At 36.1% G+C, this 22,693-nt stretch overlaps 2 protein-coding genes, 1 non-coding gene and 1 pseudogene across 3 annotated transcripts; all 4 read left to right on the top strand.

Annotated features, from left to right (window-relative positions):
* Window positions 1–5,124: 5,124 nt before the first annotated feature.
* On the top strand, window positions 5,125–5,967 carry LOC146955897 (uncharacterized). The gene has a single exon (XM_085748980.1). It carries the CDS (start codon window positions 5,125–5,127, stop codon window positions 5,965–5,967), a length of 843 nt encoding a protein of 280 aa, XP_085605106.1.
* A 4,846-nt stretch (window positions 5,968–10,813) lies between these two features.
* On the top strand, window positions 10,814–10,920 carry LOC146955896 (small nucleolar RNA R71). Its single transcript, XR_015025254.1, has one exon. It is a non-coding gene; the product is annotated as a small nucleolar RNA R71 (small nucleolar RNA).
* Window positions 10,921–12,770: 1,850 nt separating this feature from the next.
* On the top strand, window positions 12,771–15,281 carry LOC146955895 (uncharacterized; annotated as a pseudogene).
* Window positions 15,282–16,164: 883 nt separating this feature from the next.
* Window positions 16,165–18,150, top strand: LOC146955894 (thaumatin-like protein 1b). The gene is made up of 2 exons (XM_085724673.1): window positions 16,165–16,263; window positions 17,257–18,150. The coding sequence occupies exons 1-2, from the start codon at window positions 16,212–16,214 to the stop codon at window positions 17,931–17,933; spliced, it is 729 nt and encodes a 242-aa protein (XP_085580799.1). The 5' UTR covers window positions 16,165–16,211; the 3' UTR covers window positions 17,934–18,150.
* Window positions 18,151–22,693: the final 4,543 nt, after the last annotated feature.

Genomic DNA, 22,693 nt, shown 5'->3' with positions numbered 1-22,693 from the left:
CAATTCGCTCCTTCATTCCTTCCTTTATTATCACTTGAAGATAGAATGTCATTAAAGTCGCCTAAAATGCACCATGAAAAGTTAGAGACATGTGACATTTGTCTTAAAAATTGTCAAGCATCTTTTCTTCTACTATGTTCCGAAAAACCATAATAACCAATTAAGCACCATTTTCCTTTGTTAATATATGTCACTTCACCATTAATGTGATTATTATAATAATTTGTGTTTAAACAAATAACTAGATTTCTGAGACAAAGCAAGACCACTACTACGACTTTGTTAATTAACGGTAAAGAAAAAATCAAAGCCTAAAATATATCACAATTCCTCATAGGACAAAGACACCAAAAAAAAAAAACAAAGACACTCGAACAAATCTTTTAGCAGTATGAATGGAATTGCACATAGCACAACAAAAGCTTATTGAAAAACTTATTTACTGTCACTGAAACAAAATCAATTAGATTGAAAACTATCAATCGAGACAACCTGACTCCCACTGTAGGACAAAATTAAGAAGGGACCTTAGGAGAGAACTCAATATTATGGATATCAATAGACAAATAGAAATTGAAAATGAAGAAATTTCATCGAACAATTTGGAGACAAATATGAAAAACAGACAAACCGAAAAAAGATTCACGACATTATTAGGAAATTGTATATTTTAATCATTATTTATAATTAAAAAAAGAAAAATATTAAAATTATTTATTGATTGACAGTGGATATTTTTGGGATAAAAAATAATAACAACTACTTTGCATGCATTCATTAGTGCGTAACGATTTAACAATTTATTTCTTTTTCTCTCAAAAAAAAACAATTTATTTCTTTTAAAAAGAACATGAGAAAGTACTAATAAAAAATGAATAATAATTCAATAAACTTTTCTCCAACCCAGTTGGGTTATCTTGTTGATATTGTCTCAGGACTTTGGTTGCATCTCACATTATTGTTGCAACCTCAATCGAAACCAATGGTTTCTTCTTTCTCAAAATCTGATTCTTTTTCCATTTGCTTAATGAAAATGCTCAAAAATATTCATTTCACTCCGTTGCCGGTGGACCGATGTGAGACCGCGAAAGGGGAAAGCGCAGGTACAGGACGACAGACAACAGGACAGGCTTCAGGAGGATCAACAGCGCGGAAGAGCAAGGGATCGATGACAAAGACAGTCTAGGGTTAGAGGTGGATTTGGGTCTGCAAATCGGTATTACTCAGAGGAAGATTTTGGATATGGTTCTCAGGAGCTAGGGCACGACGGAAGGGTGATTGTTCAATATGACAAACTTGTTAGGGTTAAGGAACGTGATGCACTGTCTTATGAGGTTCCTTATGTGCTGGATCGTCGCCAGTCTCCTTCGTTAATCTGTGACAAGGATGCGGGCACAAACACTGCTGCAGGTCGCGTTAATCAACAACAGCCGCAGCTTAGGTCAGCTTCAAGGCACTCCGCACATGTTCAACGTAATCATCCAATCCCGGTGAATTCGAATTTTGTTTCATTTTACTTTACAAATGTGCCATATGATATTTCCTATATTTCATTGAGACAAGGTTTTGAGGTTTGCGGTGTTATGGAGGATGTATATTTAGCCCGTAAACGCAATGTTAATGGTGGGGCTTTTGGGTTTGTTTGGTATAGTAATGTTAAAGATGTTGACAAATTATTGAAGGCGGTGAATAATGTGTGTTTTGGTGATTGGAGGGTGGTTGCGAAGGTGGCCACTTTTGATAGGTTTTGTAACAAAAAGGAGGTGGGTAGAGTGCGTGGAGAGGGAAATAAAAATAGGGAGGAAGTAATAAGAAAGGCTGGTGGGAGGAAAGGTTATGAGGGAGAAAAAATTCATGTTAAAGAGGGAGAAAAAAGGAAGGATGTGGAGTACGCTCAAGTGGTTCGGGGTGGTGGTAGTGATAATGAGGTGAATGAGGTGGAGAATGCAGGCAACATGCTTGTTCCCAAGTATTTTTCAAAGGCACAGGACGTGTTTTGGGCTCGTCAGGGTTTGATGGTTACTGTTTTAAATGGTGAGGCTATACCGGTGCTTCAACGTAGAATATTTGATGCTGGTTTCGAAAAGTTGGATATTATACCATTGGGGGCAGAGAAGGTGTTGTTGCGTATGGAAGATAATAGTGATGTCTGTTGTGTCTTAAAGGAAGCAGCAGAATTTTTTAATAAATTCTTTGTTAACCCTGTCAGTTGGAAGAATGATTTGGTGGTTCGCGAAAGATGTGCGTGGGTTAGAATCTACGGGGTTCCGTTGCATGCGTGGAACCAAGAATTTTTTAAATTATGTGTCTATGATTGTGGTCGTCTTTTGAAAGTGGATGATTTTACGGTGGACAAAGTTCGGTTTGATTACGCACATGTTCTTATTTCAACTTCGTCTTCGGAAATAGTAAACACGGATGCAAAAATTCTGGTGGATGGTGAGATTTTTGACTTTAAAATTATCGAGGACTGGGGGATTGCTTTAGGGGAGGATGCATGTTTAGATGAAAATACAGTACAACAAGGGGAGAATGGACCGATGTGAGATCGCGAAAGGGGAAAGCGCAGGTACAGGACGACAGACAACGGGACAGGATTCAGGAGGATCAACAGCGCGGAAGAGCAAGGGATCGATGGCAACGACAGTCTAGGGTTAGAGGTGGATTTGGGTCTGCAAATCGGTATTACTCAGAGGAAGATTTTGGATATGGTTCTCAGGAGCTAGGGCACGACGGAAGGGTGATTGTTCAATATGACAAACTTGTTAGGGTTAAGGAACGTGATGCACTGTCTTATGAGGTTCCTTATGTGCTGGATCGTCGCCAATCTCCTTCGTTAATCTGTGACAAGGATGCAGGCACAAACACTGCTGCAGGTCGCGTTAATCAACAACAACCGCAGCTTAGGTCAGCTTCAAGGCACTCCGCACATGTTCAACGTAATCATCCAATCCCGGTGAATTCGAATTTTGTTTCATTTTACTTTACAAATGTGCCATATGATATTTCCTATATTTCATTGAGACAAGGTTTTGAGGTTTGCGGTGTTATGGAGGATGTATATTTAGCCCGTAAACGCAATGTTAATGGTGGGGCTTTTGGGTTTGTTCGGTATAGTAATGTTAAAGATGTTGACAAATTATTGAAGGCGGTGAATAATGTGTGGTTTGGTGATTGGAGGGTGGTTGCGAAGGTGGCCACTTTTGATAGGTTTTGTAACAAAAAGGAGGTGGGTAGAGTGCGTGGAGAGGGAGATAAAAATAGGGAGGAAGTAATAAGAAAGGCTGGTGGGAGGAAAGGTTATGAGGGAGAAAAAATTCATGTTAAAGAGGGAGAAAAAAGGAAGGATGTGGAGTACGCTCAAGTGGTTCGGGGTGGTGGTAGTGATAATGAGGTGAATGAGGTGGAGAATGCAGGCAACATGCTTGTTCCCAAGTATTTTTCAAAGGCACAGGACGTGTTATGGGCTCGTCAGGGTTTGATGGTTACTGTTTTAAATGGTGAGGCTATACCGGTGCTTCAACGTAGAATATTTGATGCTGGTTTCGAAAAGTTGGATATTATACCATTGGGGGCAGACAAGGTGTTGTTGTGTATGGAAGATAATAGTGATGTCTGTTGTGTCTTAAAGGAAGCAGCAGAATTTTTTAATAAATTCTTTGTTAACCCTATCAGTTGGAAGAAGGATTTGGTGGTTCGCGAAAGAGGTGCGTGGGTTAGAATCTACGGGGTTCCGTTGCATGCGTGGAACCAAGAATTTTTTAAATTATGTGTCTATGATTGTGGTCGTCTTTTGAAAGTGGATGATTTTACGGTGGACAAGGTTCGGTTTGATTACGCACGTGTTCTTATTTCAACTTCGTCTTCGGAAATAGTAAACACGGATGCAAAAATTCTGGTGGATGGTGAGATTTTTGACTTTAAAATTATCGAGGACTGGGGGTTTGCTTTAGGGGAGGATGCATGTTTAGATTAAAATACAGTACAACAAGTAGATGATGAATTGCATTCTGAAGGTATTCCTGAAGACATGGTTGCTAGTGGGGATGTGGATGCTTTGTTGCATCATCTCTCGGAGGAATGGCAGAAGGAAGGTTCTGCAGGCAGCACTTGCAAGTCTACTCGTTCTCATGCAAGGGATGCGGATGCAGCACCACCAGTTGTGAAACAGGCTGCAACATCGGTGGACAATCATGCTCAGAATTCTATTGATATACATGGTTCTGGTCCAGCAAAACAGCAAGCAATTGTGACATCAGCATGTCACGTGAACCCATCTGTAGGCCAGCATTTCGAATCCAGCAAAATGAACATGAACCCAGCAACCAATCAGCCGGTTAGAAGTGAAAATGCTCTACAGTCACGTCATGCATCTAGTGAAAAACAAGGGCCAGCAAAACGCACATCTTCTTGTCCTCCGGGGCGACCACATTCAGTAACAGCTGGTCCGTGGAGTTTGGAATGGGTTAATAGGTGCAAGAGTTTTTTTGATGCTGAGAACAGAACTCAAAAAATAAATGGTAACAGATGAAACTCGACTGGTGTGCCTCGAGTTTCTAAAAAGAAAGGCAGTGGGTATCTACGTCATTGTGCACATAATTTGAAACGAATTGCGAGACTCTCAGATAAAGATCGAAAGGAAGTGCTTCGCGCTCTACAAAAGACTCGCAGACGACGTAAAGGTATTTCTGCTGTTACTAAAGATAAGGTATCTGTTTATGTAAGTTATTCACTTAGTGGGTCACAAGCTTCAGTTAGTAATGATTGGAAGCATTGGTTGGTTTTGCATGGTAGTGATAAGCATAAGTCAGATGATGTTAGGGGGATCAGGAAGAAGGTGGGTTTGAATTTTAAGGGAGATCCAAATAATAAGTTTGATGTGTTGTCCGGGGTGGGTAGAAAAAATTCAGAGGGCAATGGGAAGGCAGGGTAGGCGTTGTGGTTGGTGTGTGGTGGTGGGGGTGTGTGTTTTTTGTGATGAAGATTATTTCTTGGAACGTTAGGGGGTTAGGAGGGTTTGAAAAAAGAAGGGAGGTGAGTCAATTGGTGCGGGAGAAAAAGCCGTTTATTCTATGTATACAAGAAACAAAGTTATCTGTTTTTGATGGGTTTGTTTGTAAATCTATGTGGGGTGATACTTGTGTTGAATTTTCTTTCCAATCTTCGAGGGGTGCCTCTGGTGGTTTGGTAACGCTTTGGGATGTTCGAGAAGTTGAGGTTTGGTCATCTTTTCAGCTTGAGCACGTGTTAGGGATCCAGGGTCGGTTTGTGAAATCTGGTGAAGAATTTGTTTTGTTCAATGTTTATGCTCCTTGTGATATTTCTCGTCAAAAAACACTTTGGCATAATATTTCTCTGCGGCTTGCAACTTTTTCTGACCGTAATGTCTGTGTATGTGGAGATTTTAATTCTATTCGTGGTATTGAAGAACGAAGAAGTGTGGGTAACTCAAAGATGCATGTAGGGAGCGCATATTTCAAACAGTTTATTGGTGGGAATTGTTTGATTGACTTACCTCTCCGGGGCCGAAGTTTTACGTGTTTTCGAGGCGATGGGAAGCCTATGAGTCGGATTGATCATTTTTTATTATCGGAAAAATGGTGCTTGACGTGGCCTAATTGTTTTCAGTTGGCATCAGCGCGTGGTCTTTCAGACCATTGTCCAATTCAGTTGAGTATAGATGAAGAGAATTGGGGCCCTAAACCTTTGCGTATGTTAAAATGTTGGGAGACTTTTTCAGGCTACAAGGATTTTGTTCGTGAAAAGTGGAGTAGCTTTCATATATATGGGTGGGGCGGCTTTGTTTTGAAAGAAAAATTAAAGCTAATTAAATTTTCTTTGAAAGAATGGCATCAACGTCACTCAAAAAATTTACCGGCTAAGATATCAGATTTGAAGGCTCGTATTACAGACATTGAAATGAAGGCCGAATCAGTTGCCTTGTCAGATGAGGAAATTGATGAGTAAAACAGCAAGTGCACGGTTTACCGAAGTAGTAATAAAAGATATTGTTCCGACAGGGAGTTATGAATTCAATTAACTTTCAATAAGGATTAGAGAAGAGTTTAAAAGGTAGAAAGTTTGGATTTTTAATGAAAAGAAAATAATAAAAATAAAAGAGCCTTGGGATTATTGGTTCATCATAACAACGAATCCTTCACAAACAAACCCTAAACTTCTAATTTTATATTTGATCTATTTTCTAAAGACAAGTTTCTCTTTAGCATATCAAAGCTTCTCTCGAAGTCAGTGAGTGTATTCCTCCAACAACCACACCTATTCTCATGGGTGATTGCCTTTGGAACCCTTGAAGATCGAAACTTTATGTGTCTCAAGGTTTGCTAGACTATTCTCATGTTTCGAATATCAAAGCTCCGTGTTCGCTTTATGAATTGATATTTGAGATAATGAATTAACAATTATCAAACCCTCCGCGTTCGCTTCCACAGTTTGATAATGGTTAATTCATGTTAAAGCGGTGAATTTAGATCAGAAAGTAGATTTATATAAAATTAGGATTTATGGTTCGGTTTGATTAGGATTGCGTCATTAGACTTATCCAACAATCCCAAGACAAGAAGAGTCTACTCACTAACGTTCATTGTAGACATAGAAGAGAGAAAGAAGAAGAAGAATATAAAAGTAAATAAAATAAAGTGAACTTTTATTCCAAGAACAAAAGATGAATATTTGTGATGGAGAGCTACTCTATTTATAGCTTTACAATTGACTTAAAATCTAAGCAACTACAAGGGCATTCCGGTAAAACTAAAACAGAGTAACTTGGGCTTCAAGCAAAAGCAGCAAAAGTTGTCCTGAGAGGTGGCACGGCCGTGCCAATGTTGGCACTGCCCGTGCCAAGCTTCTGGCTTGGGGGAGACTTATTTTGTCTCCGAATCTTCGTATTTTCGCTCCAAATCAGCTCCAGACTCCTTTCTTTTGCTCCAAGACACCTTCGATCCAATATTTGTTCATGAAATATAAAATATGCAATTGAAGTAAAATAGTTCAAAAAGGAAATAATATTTAAATAAAATAAAACTAAATCTAATTAAAACGAAACTAAATAATGCATAAAAATAGACTAAATATTGACTCGTCAAACTCTCCCACGCTTGAATCTTTGCTTGTCCTCAAGCAAATAGCAATAGACATAGCAGCAACAAGAAAGATTAAACTTGGCAACATAAGGTTTTGTTTCAAGTACACTAATCATGACTTCAAGTATTCCTTGTGAACCTATTCAACCCAACAACAAGTCTCAAGTGAGTGTGTGTGTGTGCAGTCCAACCCTTTTCTTGCTCCTGTATAAGACAGATATTATGAGGAACATGTTCTATCTCTAATACTAAAGTAACCGAGAAAAGTCCTTTCTTCATTTCATATAAGAGTGATGGGAATTTAGTTAAGATTAAATTAGATTAACAATTTAAGCACAAGGGGCTGCAGATTGCTTAGGGGCTATCTATCTTCATAGGAAGTCTTTATGGATGAGTTGTCCTTTCCCCCTAGATTCAAAATCACCCTAAGTAGTGCTGTAAAATTTTTATTCATCTCCGCGTAGGAAGTCTTTTTGGATGAGTTGTCCTTTCCCCCTAGCTTTGATGAATTTATTTCCTCATTTGAGGGATTTGGAACTTAAGTTCAATTAGGGAGTCACCACCACAATTAGGAAGTTAGGGATTGTCCTTTCCCCCACATGTTGGTGTCATTCTCCCGCCCCATTTAACTTTAACAATTTATAAAAGATAAAACAATTAAGCACATTGATTATTTCCCACACAAACTTATGCTACTTTTACTCTAAAGACTTTTAAGGGTCTAAGTTACCATTAAAGATAGAACGTGCTCCTTAAAATACCTACTCATACACTTACTCAAAGATTGCAATTGGGTGCTTTTCTCATTGGAGAATTTTTCACAATAAAACATGATGTGGGTATAGCAAGAACACTTAAAAACACAAGAAATTACTTTCATGCATAAGAAACAACTTTTTTTTTATGAGAAGACAACAAAAAATTTTATGCCATGATTTCCATTAAAAACAAGCTACTTAATCATGCCTTTCGCTATAAAAACAATACAAAAGAATAAAGTTCAAGGGAGTTTGGAAACACTGCGACTCTAGACATTTTATTAGGCTCCCCCCACACTTAGGAGAAACATTGTCCTCAAAAAAAGAAGAAGAAGAAGAAGAAGAAGAAGAAGAAGAAGAAGAAGAAGAAGAAGAAGAAGAAGAAGAAGAAGAAGAAGAAGAAGAGGAAAGCTCACAATTTTATTGAGGTTCATAAAGTAGACCTTGGAGGTGAAGGTGTTGTATCATGTTCAGTACCATTTTCTTCATTTATTCGATTGCCCCTTTGGACATTGTTTCTTAGACCGACCATTTCAACACCTTGTTTTTGTTGCTTGGTGCTTATTCTTTGAACCTTGGTTTGCATCCATGCCCAACGTTCATCATTGTAGCTTCCACCGGCTTCTTGTTCATGGCGCAAGTTTGCACATACCTCCTCTTCATCACCACCATCATCACCATCATTATGTACCTGTGGGTTAGTACCAACATAAAGCAAATTTTCCACCACCTCCGGATTAGTTATGTCCGGATTAGATAGAATAATCAAACAAATTCTCCATTCATATTGGTAATTGTGAGTAAGGTCATGGGTTCTAAGGAAGGACAAAGTAGTGAGAGTATAAGTCTAGATAATAGTTCCCCTCTATCCTCTTGATCCCTTGATTCATACTCACCCCAAACCTCCTAGCATTAAAAGTGATGATTCCACCTACCACTATATCACCTGTATCATCCAGCTTCTTTTTATCAATTGAAACAAGATAATCAAGCAAATAATAGCAAATGTTAACATGGTGGTTATAAAGCATAGCCCATAACATAAACAACTCAACAATCCTCATCATTCCCTACCTTTTTACTACCCTATATGGTGCAAGCCATAACCCCTTTGAAGGTACCTAAGCACAGGGTTGTGTTATTCAACAACCTAATCACATGTTCATCTATTTCTAGTCTATCCATAACATTAACATAAGGGTACCTCAAGGAGAGATAGTTCTAGAGATTAGAGAATTGTACCTATTTCTTTGCTCGGAATCCATGAGTTGGATCCCATGACTGCGGTCTGTTGATTGCTTCTTGCTTGCACCGCTTCCGAAGGCTTCAATCTCTTATCTTTCCTCTTTGATTCCATTTGACCTTAGTTTTGGTTTTTGGTTGTTTTGGGTGAAAGTTAGGTTTTGGTATGGTTTTGTGTGGGAAGTGTTTGGTTTAGTGATGGGGTTTGGGTTTAAGTGAGGTTTATGAGTTGAATGGTGGAAATTGGTGAAGAAGTTTTGATTTTTGGGTTATGGTGTATGAATTTGGTGTTTGGATGGATGAAGGAGATTATTTTGAATAAGGAAAAAAAATAATTTTTTTTTTTGAACTGAAGGGTTGGCACTGCCCGTGCCAAGCTTCTGGTCATGGCTTAAATTTTTTTTTTTTTTGGTTTGGTTTCTGGTCAACGACTTCAACTTTCTCTCACTTTTTTGCATCATATTTGGACAAATACCTACAAAACAAATTAAAATACAAAACAAACAAAATAAAAGCAATAAAATTCATGGGTTGCCTCCCACGAAGAGCTCATTTAGAGTCATTAGCTTGACAGTACCCAATCTTTCAGAAAGGGACAATGGCATCAAACAAACATTCTCTCCCAAATCACACATGGTTTTCTCAAAGGTTTTAGATCCTATGACACAAGGTATGGAAAAGCTTTCTAGATTCTTAAGTTTAGGTGGTAATTTGGTTGGAAGTATTTCAATAAAATTCCTAAACTGGTCCTTTAACTTGGATTTAACAAAACCTTGTGTTAATGGAATTTTAGGCTCATGAGATGGTGAAATAAATGACTTATCATTCTCTCCTATGGCTTTCTCACCTTGAGGCTCATCACTCCCTATCTCTCCTTTATTGTTCCTAACTTTCACAACAGTGTCCTCTAAATGTTTACCATCCCTAAGAGTAATAGCACTTATATGGTCTTTGGGGTTGGTTTCGGTATGGCCTAGAAGGACTTCGGAGGTTTGAGAGGAAGTAGCCGCTTGTTGGGCTACTTGAGAGATTTGAGTCTCTAGAAAATTTTGGTGAGTAGAAATGGAGTCCACTTTAGATGTAAGCTTGACAACAGAGTCGTTTAAAAATCCAATTTGATTTTTAAGTTCTTGAAATTGCTTGGATTGATCCATAACACATTTTTCTAGTAAAATTTCCAAGCTGGATTTTTGAGGGACTCCTTGGTTGTTTGCATAATCGGGTGGTGCTGTTTGTTGTCCAAAGGGATTTTGAGGTGTTTTGTTGTAAAAAATTTGATTTGGCCTCATCCCTTGATTATATTTATAATAGTTTAATTGCTCGGGACTTTCAACAGTACTACCTAGTTTGCATTCAACACTAGTATGACCAAGTATTCCACAAAATTCACATGGTGGTGAAACAGGAGTAGGTGTGACAACACTTACACTTAATTTATCAAATTTTTGAAAAAGTGTGTCCACCTTAGCAGATAGATGATCAAGGGTAGAAATTTTATACATACCTACCTCCGTTTTAGAGGGTGAAGGAGCAACATTAGTGATGTCCCTTCCGTAGGTCCACTGATAGTGGTTTTGTGCCATGTCCTCGATCAAAGCATAAGCTCCTGTGTATGTTTTGTTCATCAAAGCTCCACCTGCAGCTGCATCAACATAAATTTTTGTGGTACACAAAAGGCAATTATAAAAAGTGTGAATAATAAGCCAATTCTCCAAACCATGATGGGGAAAAGCCTAAGCATTTCTTTGAAACGCTCCCACGCATTGTAAAGAGATTCTCCGTCTTTTTGAGTGAATTGTATGATTTGTTTCCTTAAGTGAACAATTTTAGAATGAGGAAAGAATCGGGCAAGAAAAGCTTGCTTCATTTGATGCCATGAAGTGATAGAACCAAGTTCCAATGAATGAAACCAAGCACTAGCTCTTCCCCTAAGGAAAAAGGAAAGTAGTGCAGCCTTACTACCTCTTGGTTTGCATTCACGGTTCCACTGAGTCTTAAAAAGGTTGAAACATGAAAATTCGGATCCTCAGTGGGTGATCCGAAAAATTGATTTTGCTGCACTACGTGAACAAGTGCAGGTTCTATTTCAAAATTGTCCTCAACCGTTGGGTACACAATAGCATCGTATGACTCATTTGAAGATTGGATTGCATACTCTTTGAGAGAGCGTTCCTTAGCCATATCGTTATTATCTTCCCAAGAAGTTAAAGGCAAAAGAAGAAATAGAAAAAGAAAGAGAAAATAAAATAAAATAAAATAAAATAAAAAAAATAAAATAAAGGAAAAGATTTTTTTTTTCAGTCTAATCCTAAAAAAAAAATTAATCAAATTGCAATAACTCCCCGGCAACGGCGCCAAAAACTTGATGAGTAAAACCGCAAGTGCACGGTTTACCGAAGTAGTAATAAAAGATATCGTTCCGACAGGGAGTTATGAATTCAATTAACTTTCAATAAGGATTAGAGAAGAGTTTAAAAGGTAGAAAGTTTGGATTTTTAATGAAAAGAAAATAATAAAAATAAAAGAGCCTTGGGATTATTGGTTCATCATAACAACGAATCCTTCACAAACAAACCCTAAACTTCTAATTTTATATTTGATCTATTTTCTAAAGACAAGTTTCTCTTTAGCATATCAAAGCTTCTCTCGAAGTCAGTGAGTGTATTCCTCCAACAACCACACCTATTCTCATGGGTGATTGCCTTTGGAACCCTTGAAGATCGAAACTTTATGTGTCTTAAGGTTTGCTAGACTATTCTCAGTTTCGCAATCCTTGTCTAAATTCCCTTGTTCGAATATCAAAGCTCCGCGTTCGCTTTATGAATTGATATTTGAGATAATGAATTAACAATTATCAAACCCTCTGCGTTCGCTTCCACAGTTTGATAATGGTTAATTCATGTTAAAGCGGTGAATTTAGATTAGAAAGTAGATTTATATAAAATTAGGATTTATGGTTTGGTTTGATTAGGATTGCGTCATTAGACTTATCCAACAATCCCAAGACAAGAAGAGTCTACTCACTAACGTTCATTGTAGACATAGAAGAGAGGAAGAAGAAGAAGAATATAAAAGTAAATAAAATAAAGTGAACTTTTATTCCAAGAACAAAAGATGAATATTTGTGATGGAGAGCTACTCTATTTATAGCTTTACAATTGACTTAAAATCTAAGCAACTACAAGGGCATTCCGGTAAAACTAAAACAGAGTAACTTGGGCTTCAAGCAAAAGCAGCAAAAGTTGTCCTGAGAGGTGGCACGGCCGTGCCAATGTTGGCACTGCCCGTGCCAAGCTTCTGGCTTGGGGGAGACTTATTTTTGTCTCTGAATCTTCGTATTTTCACTCCAAATCAGCTCCAGACTCCTTTCTTTTGCTCCAAGACACCTTCCATCCAATATTTGTTCCTGAAATATAAAATATGCAATTGAAGTAAAATAGTTCAAAAAGGAAATAATATTTAAATAAAATAAAACTAAATCTAATTAAAATGAAACTAAATAATGCATAAAAATAGACTAAATATTGACTCATCAGAAATACAAGATCTTCATGTGAACGTTGAAGAGTTATTCTCATTATCGAGGGTTAATTCTACCATTTGTTGGCAGCAAGCACGGATGCACTGGCTTTGCGAAGGGGATGCAAATACTAAATTCTTTCATAGTATCATGTCGAGTAGGAGTCGCAGGAACCCCATTCATTTTATTATGGTGGATGGTGTGTTGGTTGAAGGGGTGGACAACGTCCGAGCGGCTGTGTTCTCTCATTTTTCAAGTCAGTTTCAAGCCCGTAGTTCTAGCCGCCCAAGTTTGGAGGCCTTGAAATTTAGGTCTTTATCTTGCGGTGAAGCGACTGGTCTTATTAAGCCTTTTTCGTTGGATGAGGTAAAGGAGGCGGTGTGGGACTGTGATAGTTATAAATGACCAGGTCCTGATGGTATTTCTTTTGGTTTTGTGAAGGATTTTTGGGATGTGTTAAAGGACGATGTGATGCGTTTTTTGTTGGAATTTCATAGGAATGGAAAATTGACTAAAGGAATTAATAGCACGTTCATTGCGCTTATTCCTAAGGTTGATAGTCTGCAGCGTCTTAATGATTTTCGCCCAATTTCTTTGATGAGTAGTATGTACAAAATTTTGGCAAAGATTTTAACAAACAGGCTCAGAGAGGTGCTTCATTCGGTAATTTTTGATACTCAGTCGGCTTTTATTAAAGGTCGACAAATTCTTGATGGGATTTTGGTGGCCAATGAGATTGTTGATGATGCAAGAAAGAGCAACAAGGAGTTGATTCTTTTTAAGGTAGATTTTGAGAAAACATACGACTCTATTGATTGGAGTTATTTGGATGAGGTGATGTTGAAAATGGGTTTCCCGACTCTCTGGCGTAAATGGATAAAAGAGTGTATTGGGACAGCCACAACTTCGGTATTGGTGAACGGGTCTCCAACATACGAATTTTCTCTGGGTTTCCATGTTGTGATGAATGCTTTGTCTGTCAACAATTTATTTACTGGTTACAAAGTGGGTAGCGGTGATCCGGTTACGGTGTCTCATCTTCAATTTGCGGATGATACGTTAATTTTGGGTGAAAAATCGTGGGCCAATATCCGTGCTTTGCGAGCTATTCTTATTCTTTTTCAAGATATGTCTGATCTTAAGGTGAATTTTTTGAAGAGTCTTTTAGTCGGTGTGAATGTCCCTAGTTCTTGGTTAACTGAAGCAGCTATGGTTTTAAATTGTAAGGTTGGCTCGATTCCGTTTATGTATCTTGGGCTGTCTATTGGTGGTAATGCGTGTCGGTTGGCTTTTTGTGATCCTTTTATTCATCGCATAAACTCTAGACTGTCGGGGTGGAGTTCGAGATACTTGTATTTGGGTGGTCAGCTGATTTTGTTGAAGTATGTCCTGTCGTCGTTGCCTGTTTATGCTCTTTCTTTTTTCAAAGCTCCATCAGGTATCATTTCCTCTATCGAATCTATTTTTAATAATTTTTTTGGGGGGGGGGGGGGGGGGGAGTGTAGATCATAGGAAAATTACTTGGATAGATTGGCAAACTATTTGTCGGAGTCAGAGGTTGGTGGTTTGGGGGTAAGGAGACTTTGGGATTTCAATAGGGCATTGTTAGGAAAGTGGTGTTGAAGGTTGTTGGTAGAAAGGGATAGTTTGTGGTATAGGGTGTTGGCAGCTCGGTACGGTGTGGAGGATGGTCGTATTTGTGTGGGTAGTCGCGCGGCATCTAGTTGGTGGAGGGATATTGTCGCATTTCGGTCAGAGGACTGGTTCCTTAGTAATGTCAGTCGGTTTGTGGGAGATGGTAGAAATTCTTTATTTTGGACAGATGTGTGGTTGGGAGGTATGCCTTTTAGAGATAGATTTCCTAGACTTTTTGAGTTGTCATTACTCAAAGGGGAGTCTATTTTTGGCATGCATGAGTTAGGGTGGGGGGTGGAGGGAGAGGCTTGGCGGTGGAGACGGAGGTTATTTGCGTGGGAAGAGGAGTTAGCGGGGGAACTTAGGATTTTACTTTATAATGTCTCTTTGCAGGTTGACAGAAGTGATAAAATGTTGTGGAGATTGGAAACATCTTCCGTGTACACAGTGCGAAGTGCTTATAATTTTCAGAATGCAAATTCTTCTGTTGATATTTCGGTGCCCGCGTCCTCTTTGTGGCACAAGGACGTTCCTTTGAAGGTGGTGTTATTTGCTTGGCGTTTGTTTCGTGATAGGCTTCCTACGAAGGATAACCTTCTCCGTCGATAGGTTATAGACATCGATGCTCAAGCTTGCGTTGGTGAATGTGGGGAAATGGAAACATCTTCTCACTTGTTTTTACATTGTGATATTTTTGGGTCTGTTTGGTTCTTTATTCTCAGGTGGCTTGGTATTTATTCTGTTATGCCCTCTGATGTATCAAGTCACTTTAATCAATTCAGTTTTATTGGTGGTGCTTGCAGGTCCAAGAGATCTATTTTACATGTTATTTGGTATGCAACGGTGTGGGAAATTTGGAAAGAAAGAAATAACAGAGTCTTCAATGATAAAAAATGCTCTATTCAGCATGTGGTTGACAAGATTAAGTCCTTAACTTTCAGGTGGTTGAAGGGGAAATATGTTAACCTTCCTCTCAATTATCATGGGTGGTGGCTTAATCCGTTCACCATTCTAGGCATTGGTTAATTGTTATTTTTTTCTATTTTTGTCCGCGGTTGCGGTTTGGATTTGCTTTGTACATATTGTCAGAATTCTGTTTGGACTCAGGTGTTTCTTCCTTTGCACATATTGTGCTAGGAAGACCTTTTTAATGTGTTAATACAATTTCATTTTAGCCTCTTCAAAAAAAAATTAGAGATAGTATATCATATTTAAGGATCTATAGTATCCTCATCCCCCGTATATATTTTCTCATTTCTTTTATTAATATATTTAATAAGTGACTGACATAGAATGGATATTTTTTCGAAATGTCAACCTAACTGAGATGTTTAAAATTTTCAGTTATATATTTTTCTTTTTTTAAAATATTCTGTGATGTTTTCCTCGTTCGTAGTTCACCCAAAAAAAATATATCATTTTGTTAAACTCCTTTAAAGAAAAACATTTTATTACTATTAGTTTCTAAATAAACTATATCTTAACAAATATGTATGAAATGTCACTAGATATATGCATACAATTTTTTTGCACCCTCAATCAAAATAAAGTAAATCTGTATTATTTTTCCCACCAAATATATCAGTTGAACCGATCTTCAATAAATTCTTTCAACTACTTGATCTAGAACAAAAATAAATAAATAAATAAATTATTTCAATCTATTAAGTTTCTTCAACAATAAATGTACGAGGAAAATATCTGTTAAGATTTGAGACTTTTCAATCTATATGGTGGCTGAATATTTTTCATTTTGTAACACATGGAGGTTAAATATAAACTCCCGTAAATTTGTTCCATATGTACCAAACAAATTCTGCCGCTTTTTTTATTGACTGGATCAAATATTGATCGTTGAAGATTCAACCCTCAAAACTTATAAATTGGCAAGAAGCAGAGAGCAATTTTCATCACTTACAAAACTGCAATCCAAAAAGATAAACCAATAACGAGAATATGGCGATTACCAGTGTTGCTCTCTGCCTTAGCTTTGCATTCCTCTTCTATGGTATATTTCATTTCATTTCCACTACATTTTCCATAAGCTTAATGAATTCATTTAGATCAGTTTTATTTCCTCTTTGAATAATGATTGTTGGCACGACACACACATGCACGACAACCCCACAAATGAATTGTGGACATTGGATGCAGCATATGTAGCACAAGATTTATTAGCACTCTCCCATATTTATTGTATGTAAACCACTTTTTACATGTCGATGTGTCGTGCTATTTAGCATTTCTCTTCCTCTTCATATGGTTAAAAATAATATTTTTGCTTATAAAATCTACGTAGTCCCTTTCTAAAAACAAAAAAAAAAAAAAAAAAAATCTACATAGTCTCTAGAATATACTCGTTATCTTTTATGTTTTGCTTTCTAAATTTCGTTTCTTTCCTTGTTTTCTTTATCACATTTTTTTCTTGTAGGTATCTAAATTTTCGTTTCTTTCCTTGTTTTCTTTATCACATTTTTTTCTTGTAGGTATCTAAATACTATCGGCTATTATATTCATCACTATATATGTAAAAGTATATTCATAGAATCTTGCAAAATAAATTTGATATAATATTTTTTAATATATATATATATATATATATATATATATATATATATATATATATTTATGTGTGTGATTTCTCTAGCCTACCTTTGAAGAAATTTGCAAAAAAAAAAAAATGAAAGTTAGTTTGTGTGCCCGTTGTTAATTTACACATGTGGCTAATCGTGATAGGTTTTTTTGTAACTTACCTAAAATTCTTTAAAGATAGCGTACATCTCACCTAAATTTAATTTTTTTTTTGTGAATGCTCGGGATTCGAACGCCATCAACTGAGCTAAGTTCATGGGAATCTAAATTTAAATTATTTAATACACCATTGAGGTGTTTGAAGATTAAAGTCCTAAATGTTTTAATCATATATATATATGATATATATAGACACACACATTAATGAAAATTTATAATACTTGTGTGAAAATTTAATTTTTGTATGCAGCTGTTGGAGGAGCCCAAGTGACATTCACGAATAGATGTGGATACACTGTATGGCCAGGAACCTTAACCGGAGATCAAAAGCCTCAACTATCAACAACAGGTTTTGAATTGGGACAAGGAGCAACAAGATCAGTGGACCTTCCTTCCCCATGGTCAGGTCGATTTTGGGCCCGAACCGGATGCTCAAACAACAACGGAAGATTTAGTTGTGCCACAGCCGATTGCGCGTCTGGTCAAGTTGAGTGCAATGGTGCTGGCGCAATCCCACCAGCAACTTTGGTTGAAATTACCGTGGCATCAAATGGAGGACAAGATTTCTACGATGTGAGCAACGTGGACGGATTCAACGTGCCAATGTCCGTGACTCCACAAGGCGGGAGTGGCGATTGCAAAGCCTCTAGTTGTCCAGCGAATATCAACTCTGTGTGTCCTGCGGAGCTTCAATTAAAAGGTTCTGATGGCAGTGTCGTTGCTTGTAAGAGTGCTTGTTTGGCTTTTAACACCGATCAATATTGTTGTCGTGGAAGTTACAATACCGAAGCGACATGCCCACCCACAAATTACTCCGAGATATTTGAGAACCAATGTCCAGATGCTTATAGCTATGCCTACGATGATAAGAGCAGCACTTTCACTTGCAATGGTGGACCTAGCTATGCCATCACATTCTGTCCTTAATTGAACTATGCCTTCTAAATACAGTTATGTCTCTGTGTTTAAAATAAATTAAACAGGTGGTTAGAAACACAGAAACATAAACATATGTAATATAAATACGAACCACAAATAAGTATGAAATATCATGTGTATGTTTTCGATTACTACATGGATAATATTTTTCATAAATTATTGTATTGTTTTTATTTTAAAGAATAAATTATTGTATTAGTGAATATATTATCTGGTCCCCGTTCCTAATTAAGCTATGTGTCGCAAATGTTTATGGACAAAGATCTTATAACCTTTCTTAATCAATTGGCCCCTTTCTCATAAGTATTAAGTCATATCACCAATTCTGTTCTTTTTTAAATTTAAAAATTCATTTTCAATATCTCTCATCTCACCTTAATTAAATTTGTTTTGGGTTAAAGGATATCACATAATCAAGTTGAACAACACGTATTACCGGGGGTGTCTAATTGACATGTTTAAAATCAGACCTTACTATTTGAATAAATCTTCTATAACATAACAAGATATAAATAGATACACCATTTTGGGTTGGATTTTTTTCTTACATTTTTACCCTTCATTTAAAACTATTTTATCTTTTTATAATATTATTTAAATTATCAATAAAAAATAGTTATATTCCATTAAAATAGAAACAATCCACACAATAGGAGGAACAATTCATAACAATAGAAATAATATTACACATTATAGAAAAATATTATTTTGACTTTATATTCTATATATTATATTTTGCTCAAATATTTTATCTTTTATTTTTACCTTTTATTTAATTAATTTTTATCATTTGGTCGTTCCTTGGCATAAAAGCAAAAAAACAGGCATATAGTACCGTTGACGTTAGTTTTAATAAAATATTAAATATATTCTCTATTTTTTTATTAGGAGAAAATTCACTTTTACTTAAAATGATAAGAGTTCGCCTTTAAACTATTTTCAAAAGGTCACAATATTAAATACATCTGTATTAGTACCAAATAACGACTAAAACATTGAACGTTGACGTTTTTTTAAGGGATGTTGATGTTATTTCTTCCAATATCAAATATTTTAGGCAGTATGACAACAAACCACATAATTAGCCAAGCACAAACTCTCCATTCATTTCTATATATGCCTAATTTCATGCTGGCTACACGAGTTATTATACGCAAAAGAATAGTTGCCCCTTTCAATTGACTTTTATATGAAAGGATAAGGGACGAGATAGAAATAATTAGTTATGTTTTGTTTGATTGAAATAAAGCTATTATAGGGCTGGGCATGATATCTGAACTCGTCCACATCTGGAATAACCGAGTCATCACGGGTCCATCAGGGCGGGTTAAAATGGGTTTCGGGTGAAGAAATAAGAAAAATTGAGTCTATGTGGGCTTAAACGATCGAGCCCGGTTTTACCAAATTCAAAACTTTGTTGTTGATCATTATGGACTTAATTAACAAATTAGAAATTTGTTGTTCACGCCATTAATAAGGCTGAAACACACCAGTAAAAGACCAAAATACTCCCTCGGCAGTTAACTGTTGCCAGTTACGTATTCCTCGGCAGTTAACTGCCGCCGGATCCATTGGCAGTTAACTGCGGAGGAAATCAATTATGCAGACAGCATGTTCTGCATAATGGATTCAAGCCATTTTTCAACCTATTTTTACCTGTAATTCAACCAGAGCATTTCCAGAGGCAATCATACACCATTTATACTCAGTCACAAACAAGAAAAATATATTATCTTTTACAGTTTTCCATAATTAAATCAATCCGACATTTCGTTAAAATTACACGACTGTTTGAAATTCATCAAAACATTAAAGAGTGTCCATAATTAAACAACACATTATATATCATTGCATAAAATATCTATCGACATTCTACGCATGTGCAAATGGAACGAACACACATATAATATATTATCTTCAACCATATGCCTAAACATAAATGAAACGTCGCTATCGTCACGAATAAGACAAGGCTCATAAATCGCCGTTTTCCACATGTCTTCATCTTTATCTTCTCCTAGGTCCATGCAAGGCATCTGAGAAAATAAGTGACGTGTATATTGATTTTCACCAAGATACTCAAAATATGTGTTAAGTTGTGCCTTCAAATCATCAAGAGTGTGAGTCGGCGTTATCATAACTTTAATTGTCTTTTTAAAAACGAAGTACCGAACACGGCCTTCAATTTTTGCAACCTCAAACATGTTTGACTTGACAAAAGCTTTATGAAAAAAAATCATACATTAGAATGAAATTAAATGAAATGTAATAACCGATAAAAAAAATATATCAAATGCGTAAAGGTTAATAACGAATAAAAAAGTATTGCACTAGTTCCAACGATAAAAGTCATATTTTCATATATTTATATAAAGGCTAAAATATGGTTTTAGTCCCTACAAATATGTCTCGTTTTGATTTTAGTCCCTGTAATTTTTTTTGTTGTTTTTGGTCCCTGCAAAATATTTTGTTTTTGAAAATAGTCCCTGACCATACTTTTGTGATGATTTGCATACGTGGCATATGATGGCTGAACCTATTTTGTAGTTTTTGGTCCCTGCAAAATATTTTGTTTTTTAAAAAGGTCCCTGCAAAATATTTTGATTTTGAAAATAGTCCCTTCAGGGACTATTTTAAAAAACAAAAAATTTTGCAGGGACCAAAAACTACAAAAAAAATTTACAGGGACTAAAACCATATTTTAGCCTTATATAAATTAGGGTTAAATTTGTTTTTGGTCCCTATAAAATTGCGACCTTCTAAGTTTAGTCCTTACTTAATTTTAATAGCTTTTTTAATCCCTACAAAAAAAAATTTACTTATAATTTTAGTCCCTGCTAAAACAAATTTTGTTTAATTATCCTTAAACTCTTAAATTTTTTAACGATTCTTTTTATACAAGTTTAGAACACTATGACAGATTCATTTACTAAAATCTATAATTTTTTAACATGAAATAAATTAAATATGAGTTTTTTAAAACGACAAAAGAATAAGATATAAGTAACAAAAATATGGACGTAGAAATCATATTTTTGCGATATTTTTTTCGGAGGACCTTTTAATAACGTTCTTAACACGCCTGTAAAAAATTGTTGAAAAACTTAAGAGTTTAAGCATAAATTAAACAAATTTGGATTGAGTAAGGACTAATATTGAGTGCAGAAATTTTTTTGTAGGGATTAAAAATGCTATTAAAATTAAGTAAGGACTAAACTTACAAGGTCGCAATTTTGTAGGGACCAAAAACATAATTAACCCTATAAATTACATAATGTTAGTTATATATTGGCCACAAAAAATTGGCGTTACAATATCGACCCCAAAAAATATGTCGGTGTAATTTCTATAAAAAAAAAAGGGATTAACACCGACAAAAAATCACTCATATCGCATCAAGTGAAATTGAATCTTCTTCATCTTCCCCAATAACTTCAAATTCTTGCTCTGCTTTTTCGGGAATGTCGCACAAAATAGGTTTAGCTTTGTTTGACTCCTTTTTTGGTTGGGGCGGTTTCTCTCCCTTTTCAATAATCATGAGATCTCAGAACCGGTCTTGTTGATCCAAATACTCATCTTTCCAAATCAATGCCTCTTCATTCTTGTGATTGTTCCACTCCGTAGATGATGGAGGTAGTGGACAACCATCCTTCCAAAAAATAAGCACAAAATCATTGGGAATTAAGCCAAGGCACATGTTGAGAGTTTTTTGCTTAGCTGGTGGTAGCCCTCTTAGTGGGAAAAAAGATTCTGAAGTTCCAATTTCATGATTTGTCAGCAACACCACACACCTATTGTAATAATTAGCAACAATGTGTCTCATGTCCGGAAACGTCAACCACTTATCAACAAGTGCAATACCTCCACTAGAATAAGTGTGTGAACAGCAAATTTCAACAAGTTACTCCCCTAAAAAAATTAAATTGAGTTTGTATCCAACTAGAATAAAGAAGAAACCATTGTTGACCGAAAGTTCATTTTACCTTTTTTGGCTTGGATACATGGAAAAGTCCTACTATAGTTCATTATATTGGTGTATTACTCAATGTATGATCATTATGGACCTAATTAACAAGTTGATTCCCTAAAATAAAGTTTTAAATTGAGTTTCTATCCAAATATAATAAAGGAGGAACATTTGTTGACCAAAAGTTTATCTTACATTTTTTCGCTTGAATACTTGGCAAAGTCCTACTATAATTCATTATATTGATGCAATACTCAATGTATGATCATTATGGACCTAATTAACAAGCTACTTCCCTAAAATAAGGTTTTAAATTGAGTTTGTATCCAACTGGAATAAAGGAGGAACTTTGGTAGACCAATAGTTTATCTTACCTTTTTTTGCTTGCATACTTGACAAAGTCCTACTATTGTTTATTCTATTGATGTAATACTCAATGTATGATGATTAAGAACCTAATTAACAAGTTATTTTTCTAAAATAAAGTTCTAAACTGAGTTCGTATCCAACTAGAATAAACAAGGAACCTTTGTTGACCAAAATTTATCTTACATTTTTTGGCTTTGATACTTGGAAAAGTCCTACTATAGTTCATTCTATTGATGTAACACTCAATGTATGATCATTATGGACCTAATTTTCAAAGTTACTTCCCTAAAAGAAAGTTTTAAATTGAGTTCGTTCCCAACTAAAATAAAGAAGGAACCTTTGTTGACCAAAAGTTTATCTTACCTTTTTTTTGCTTAGATACTTGGAAAAGTCCTACTATAGTTCATTATAT

This window comes from Medicago sativa, chromosome 1 (assembly GCF_051527215.1).
Source record: "Medicago sativa cultivar Bolivia chromosome 1, Bolivia_mono, whole genome shotgun sequence".
Taxonomy (NCBI): domain Eukaryota; kingdom Viridiplantae; phylum Streptophyta; class Magnoliopsida; order Fabales; family Fabaceae; genus Medicago; species Medicago sativa.
The sequence above is the reverse complement of the archived record's forward strand: the minus strand, read 5'-3'. Positions and strand labels throughout refer to the sequence as shown.

What these genes read in the sequence shown, in the direction of transcription:
- LOC146955897 (XM_085748980.1), top strand. Translation starts at nt 5,125, where the DNA reads ATGTGGGGTGATACTTGTGTTGAATTTTCTTTCCAATCTTCGAGGGGT.
- LOC146955894 (XM_085724673.1), top strand. Translation starts at nt 16,212, where the DNA reads ATGGCGATTACCAGTGTTGCTCTCTGCCTTAGCTTTGCATTCCTCTTC. An exon ending in CTTTGCATTCCTCTTCTATG is followed by an intron (nt 16,264 to 17,256) that starts GTATATTTCATT and finishes TTTTGTATGCAG; the next exon opens with CTGTTGGAGGAGCCCAAGTG.